Here is a 6,446-nt window from a genome sequence, read left to right on the forward strand (position 1 = left end):
GCTTTCCTTATTGAATATGCTGTGATATCTTCAACACTGAAACCTGCCCTTATTGTGTAAAACAAACAAATGATGTCTCATCTTTACACAACCACATGACACATAGCCATTGCTCTAGTTTGCATGCTGCCTCAATAACAAAATATTCAATGTTGCCACGATACAATTTACATTTTATTTTATGATTGGTTTCATTCCAAACAAACCTTTTGGAGGGCTTTTTATTCAAACTTCATCTTGGAAGTTTGACTCCTTGAGGGATTAGAATGTCTGCTTCACTTCCGTGGCTTTGTAATTGGATGTGTCAGTGCCTGTAATCTCTTTAGTGCTGTATCTTGAGCTGTGCTCCTCTGGTGAGTCATTTAACTCGGGGGCAATTCAACTGTCTTGTGTGCCCTCTCCATTTATCCTTCACTCTGCCTCTCAGTTCCTCTATCCGGGGTGGTCTGTGATCTACAGTAGGCTTAGTCAAGACTCATTCAGCACTTTATAGCTCTGCCAATCAGCATGTTATTTTCATGAGCTATAGGCCTGTTTATTTGGGAAGATACCTGCTGTCATCAGGGGCTTACATGCTCACTTTGAGGGCGGCAGATCAAAGTTTTAAGTTTTGAACATCTAATAGGCAAAGCAATGTGATAATGATATGGTAGATATCTGCTTTATTCTCTTTTCATTGGAAACAGAGGACAATATTTTCGATGCAATCCCAAAATTGACCGAGATATGTCTGAGACAGGTTCTTCTAACCAGCAAATAAAAGGGTGTGAAGTTGGGAGAAAAGCTCGCTAGAAAATAGCACCTGTGATTCATTCTCATAGCTTTGTTTGCAGTCATTATCAAGCGGCACAGGCTTTTACCGTGCTTGACGGACGTGAGAATGGGGTGGCGTGCGCTTGAAAGCATAATTCGATTCCTCTTGTTAGTCACTCTGTTGATTGTTTCCACGCCCGTCGCAGGGTACCGCACCCACGAGAAGAAAAAGAGCCACAAATACGACTCCAAATCCAGCCGGCTCCGAAAGAAGCCACGCGAGAAGGATGGCGCATCGCGGAGAGCCAAACCGTCCAGTCAGCGGCTCGCCCGTTCCCATAGCGACGATGAAGAAGATGAGGGCGTGCCGGCCAGTTACCACACGGTGTCTTTTCAGGTTAGTCTGGACGTAAGTATAACAGCCCTTTCCCTAATTCCTAAATCTGTCCATCATCATGTTTGCAGATTTGTTTGGTGAAGGACAAGCATGTGATTTCACATTTGAAACTTAGAAATATTTATGCTTTGCTTTCAGGTTTTAGTTTCTGACCTCATTTCTGATTCAGAGCTTTAACAATATAGACAAATTAAGCTGTCAATACTAAGACCAGTAAAATTTCGCATTTCCTGAAATAAGTTTTGATACCACAAAAATAAAAATGCTAAGCACTGCTTTAGTTAGAAAGTTTAATAATGATTTGCATTAAGTGCACATTGCATTAGTAAAAAATAATTGTAATAAATTTAGACAAAATACAAAAAAAGACAAAATTATGAACTGAAGTTTCAAATAAAACTTAAAGTATTCAAGTAAAAAAACATTATTAACAATAAGTATATACACTGTACTTTTACTGTTACTGCATTTTATTTATTATATATTTCCATATTTTGCTTAAAGAAACTCAAGCCTATTTTATATTATTATTATGAATTTTTTAAATCTATAAAGTATGTTTGTAAAATGCAATAGTTGTACTACTGTTTAAAAAAAAAATCATCTGACCAGGTTGATTTTCACAGTAACGACAGATAGTTTTTTTAATTATTAAATATTGATAGTAACAGGCTCTTAATTATCATTTAAAAAAGTCTTATTTATTTATTTAAAACAAAATGTAGATTGTTTTTTGTCTTCATATTTGCATGGAAATATGACCCAGACATTTATTTGTGATATTTACCCAGGGCAGCATGCTTTCCCCATCTTCATAACCTGAATGGTGCACATCAAAAACAATATCATGTTGTCATTTTCTTTCCACGTGTTTACCTGCCACATGTCTGTATAACAATCATTTATTTTGTCCCCATTAATAAGATGAATGTGAGTCTGTAAGGAAAGCAAATATTCATTTAATAGACCAGACATTCCCTGAGTGTTTAGTGATTATTGAAACAACCTGTTTGTCCATATAGTTGTTAGACCTGATGCATACACTGCACACACGAGCAGCCGGCATCTACAGCTCTTGGGCAGAGGAACAGCGCCATCTAGAGGATGCTGGCAGAAAGATCGAGGCGGACTCTCAAACATTGTGGTCCAGCTGCTGGTGTCCACTCCTTCAAGGTCAGAGACTAGTCAACAGCATATTTGCAAGCCTCAGTGTCAATCAAAATTCATATGCTTACAATATTTCGGTTTTGTTGTAAAATAAGTTAAACCTCTCACTTGTAATATCTGATGTAATATTATTGAATTTATAAAAGAAACTGGATGTTCAGAGATGTGCTGTAACGTATGCGTTTTGACCTTGTAGGAATGGCTTGGTTGTGCTGTGATGCACGGAGACAAGTCCGCATGCAAGCTCTCACCTACCTACAGAGAGCACTTCTTGTACACGATCTACAAACTCTGGACGCGGTTGAGTGGGAGTCCTGCTTCAACAAGGTGAACTAGCTCTGTTTGTATCTGTAGTTGAGAAGTTTAACATGTATTTTTATTTTTGGAAAACAATTCCTCCAATAAAAAGAACTGAGAAAAGATGGTGATGTCTGTCTTTATTCAGGTCCTGTTTCCTCTGCTGACAAAACTCCTAGACAACATCAGTCCAGCTGATGTGGGCGGCATGGAAGAGACCAGGATGAGGGCCTGCACACTGCTTTCTAAGGTCTAGCCAAGGATTTCTTTGCTCACTAATCCTAACTTAAACCTGAATGAATTGAAAGGCGATTATGCTGATTTTCATTTGTTGAAGTGATTTTGATAAGTGTTTTTGGTCTCCTCAGGTGTTCCTGCAGCATCTCTCTCCTCTGCTCTCTCTGCCCACTTTTGCTGCCCTCTGGCTCACCATTCTAGACTTCATGGACAAGTACATGCATGCTGGCTCCAGCGACCTTCTGGTGAGATCTCAGATGAGCATAAGAATCACCTGTACTGACTTGAAAGAAATGCATTACATGGGATTTAAAAAAAGTCAAATTATTATTATTATTATTTTATAAATAATGTCTGTTTTATGTGTGAATGATTCCTTGTTCAGGTTAAGGGTGTCTGATATTGATGATATTAGATTGGGAATGATTAAAATGTCTCCACAATTTGCCTTTGCTGAGAGATGGGTAATATCGTGCCACAGTATGCATTCTATCATATGCAGTTCAAAGCCTGTTTTTTTTTTATCTCTATTGTGGTTATGCTCATGTGACATTTAATTGTCATCACGGAAGTTTATTTGCATGCATTTTAAAGCCTTGGCAGTTCAAAGGATTTTACACGCATGCTGTTCTGTTCTGATTTTTCTGAGTGCACATAACCAAAACATGCACAGAAAGCCAGTGTGTGAGTACTGAACTAAGATCTCTTTCATATCTTACTGTGCTTAAACTGTCAAATACACGCAAGGTTCAGAAACACAATCGGTTGTTTTAACGAAGTAAAAATATGTATCAATATATTGGATATACGCATTGTCTTAAAGTTACAGCAGCCTAATATTCCTGCTGCTGTCTGTGTCCTAAAGGTGCAGTAAGCGATTTCTGAGAAACACTGTTGATATTTGAAATCAACCCAGACAAAAACACTCCTCCCTCAAAATGCATAAAACACGCAATGCAAGAGTGGATGTCTCTTTATCATTGCTGAAGCAAAGCAATATAATGCTTCGCAAAAAATAAAGCAAAGATGGCGCACAAAAAACAAGGATAAACAAAACAGAACACTGTACACAAGAGTATATAAAAGCAGCTCCAGACAATGACGCTCAACTGTCCTGTTACTATAGCTAACATTCAACAACAGCATATCTTGATTCTGTGAAACAGCAAAATCATAATCCTTCTGTTGTAATGTCTCTCAGCCATCTCTCTTTCTACAGTCTTTCTTCAAATCTCCCTCTTGCGATCTCTCTCTCCCTCTCCTCCCCCATCATGAGTGTATACCCCCTACTGCCGATTGGCTACAAGTGTGTTGTGGTTCCTGGTCCGTTCCACTTTCAACAGCTTTTTTCAGAGATTGCTTACAGCACGTTTAATGTTAAACAAACAACACAAGAACAAGAGAAAATCAATTTATTTTATTTTTTTTGCTTGAATGCTACAGTTAGACCTTCTGTAGCTGAAAAAATTAAAGCAGTTAATTTAATTTGTATCTTATATTGTATTTGTCCTATTGCTAGTAATTTGCATCATTACCTTATGTTTTGTTATCTTGTATGGCTATATATTTAAAGTAAGGAAATTAGTTTGGCTGTACTGCTCAGTAACTTGCAAAATAATCTTAAAAACCAAAATGAAAAATAATTGAGATACGATCGTGGACTGTAATCCTGCCTGAAACAAATGTGGGATGTTATTTTTGCTATATCTCCCACCCCTAGTGCAGGTGTACAAGATTTACTGCAGAAAAGTTCTTAAATCCTGAACGCTGATGAGTGTGTCTGACTTTTGTTGCACAGCTGGAGGCGATCCCTGAGTCTCTGAAGAACATGCTGTTGGTGATGGACACAGCAGGGATCTTTCACAGTGCAGACTCTCGTACAGGCTACTCTGACCTGTGGGAAATAACCTGGGAAAGAATCGACTGTTTCCTGCCCCGGCTAAAGGAGGAGCTCTTCAAACAGGCTGTCATCCCAGGCAATGATCACTCAAATATTCATTTACTATTTAATTGAGTTCAACCACATAACACGTTAACTGATACCTTTTGGTTTTTGTACAGAACCAGTGTGTAATGTTCCTTTAGAGGCCGTCCCACAGCCTGTTGCTGTTACTCCAGCCTCTCCCCCTGTGCCAGTCCCCTCACCAGTGCCAGTTGCCCCTGCAGAGCCAAATATTCCCAGCAGACCCTCGTCGCCTCGGGATATGCAGACACCTAGTGCCAACGGTGATCGTAAGCGTTATTGGTTATATGCTGAAGTAGAAAAGTTATTTTAAATTGTGATCTTTTATTTATTTACAATATTACTGTTTTTACTGTATTTTTTTGACCGAATAACTGCAGCCTTGGTGAGCAGAAGAGCCATCTTTCAAAAATATAAAAAAAAATAAACTTTTTTTCTGGTAGTGTATGTGGAGACTCTAATGCATTTATGATACTTTAATGAATAGAAAGTTCAAAAGATCAGTATTTATTTGAAATATAAATCTTTTATTTATAATGTTTCTTTATAAATGTCTTTAATGCAATTTAATGCATCCTTGCTGAATAAAAGTATTAATTTCTTCATTTTTTTTTTATTTATCTTGATCAAAATGTGGATAATTTTCAAAGCACAACTTCCTTTTTCTGTGTGCAGGAACAGATAGATCATCTCCAGTTCCTCCCTCAACACCTCCGATGCCCACTCCAACAAAGATGAGTCCTCCAGTGTCCCCGCCCCCTCTCGGCCAGTCTCCACTCATCCTGCAGCCCCTCGCCTCTCCGCTGCAAGTGGGCGTTCCCCCGATGTCCCTGCCAATCATTCTGAACCCGGCTCTCATAGAGGCTACCTCACCTGTGCCCCTGCTCCCCCGCCCCTCTGCTGACTGACCCGCCCGTCAAACGGAAGCCGACAGAGTGCCGCGGCGTTTGAAGGAGAAACACAGTGGAAGAAGCGTCTGATTTCACCGTTCTCCTGCAGGCAAACACTCTCCACATCTGTAGCCCACACTATTCGATTATGTAACAGCAGGACCTTGAGTAAGAGCGCACGAGAGGACATTGACATGCATGGTTGCCTCTCTTCGTTTCAAACATCAAAGCAACTCCCAAACTGCTCGGACTCGAATGTCCTTCAGTAAGAGATGTTACATAGATGATCATATTTATTCAAAGCAGGAAGGTGTCACCATGGAGGACAGTTCATTATTGATGAGACTACATTTATTTCAGTCAGGGGGGCCTGGTATGTTAGCTGCACCTGTTTTTAATGTACTAGTGCTCAGTTGTTACTCGTGATGACAGAATGGCTGATTGGTAGAGGTATCGCACACTGGGTCCAGCTAATGATACCATAATAACTACACTGCTCAAGCTAATTGAACCTGTACAGTATGATGAAGAAAACTTAATTTATTTTGACAATTCATATTGTTTCTTATTGTGGCTTTTACACTTTAATTCCATTGCTTTGCCGTAAATTGGTCCAGAGAACACGGTCACAGAGAAGTAGCCACTTATTTTTTGCCATACATGGTTCCTTAGTGGGGAAATTAAAGGGTTACTTCACCCAAAAATGAACATTCTGTCATAATTTACTCACCCTTCCAAACCT

The 6,446-nt window shown here is 39.2% G+C and overlaps 1 protein-coding gene across 1 annotated transcript in view; it reads left to right on the plus strand.

The window, feature by feature from the left end:
* The window catches only part of gbf1 (golgi brefeldin A resistant guanine nucleotide exchange factor 1), a gene marked incomplete at its 5' end in the record, with an annotated part of 80,007 nt that extends 74,134 nt beyond the window's left edge, over window positions 1-5,873 (plus strand). Inside the window, 8 exons of the mRNA XM_081351624.1 lie at window positions 960-1,150; window positions 2,173-2,323; window positions 2,514-2,644; window positions 2,763-2,864; window positions 2,983-3,096; window positions 4,650-4,827; window positions 4,913-5,083; window positions 5,490-5,873. Coding sequence (XP_081207750.1) covers window positions 960-1,150; window positions 2,173-2,323; window positions 2,514-2,644; window positions 2,763-2,864; window positions 2,983-3,096; window positions 4,650-4,827; window positions 4,913-5,083; window positions 5,490-5,722 — 1,271 coding nt within the window. The 3' untranslated portion in view covers window positions 5,723-5,873. The remainder of the gene's footprint in view (window positions 1-959; window positions 1,151-2,172; window positions 2,324-2,513; window positions 2,645-2,762; window positions 2,865-2,982; window positions 3,097-4,649; window positions 4,828-4,912; window positions 5,084-5,489) is intronic.
* Between the last annotated feature and the right edge of the window lie 573 nt (window positions 5,874-6,446).

This window comes from Scardinius erythrophthalmus (assembly GCF_964197995.2).
Source record: "Scardinius erythrophthalmus genome assembly, chromosome: 21".
Taxonomy (NCBI): Eukaryota; Metazoa; Chordata; class Actinopteri; order Cypriniformes; family Leuciscidae; genus Scardinius; species Scardinius erythrophthalmus.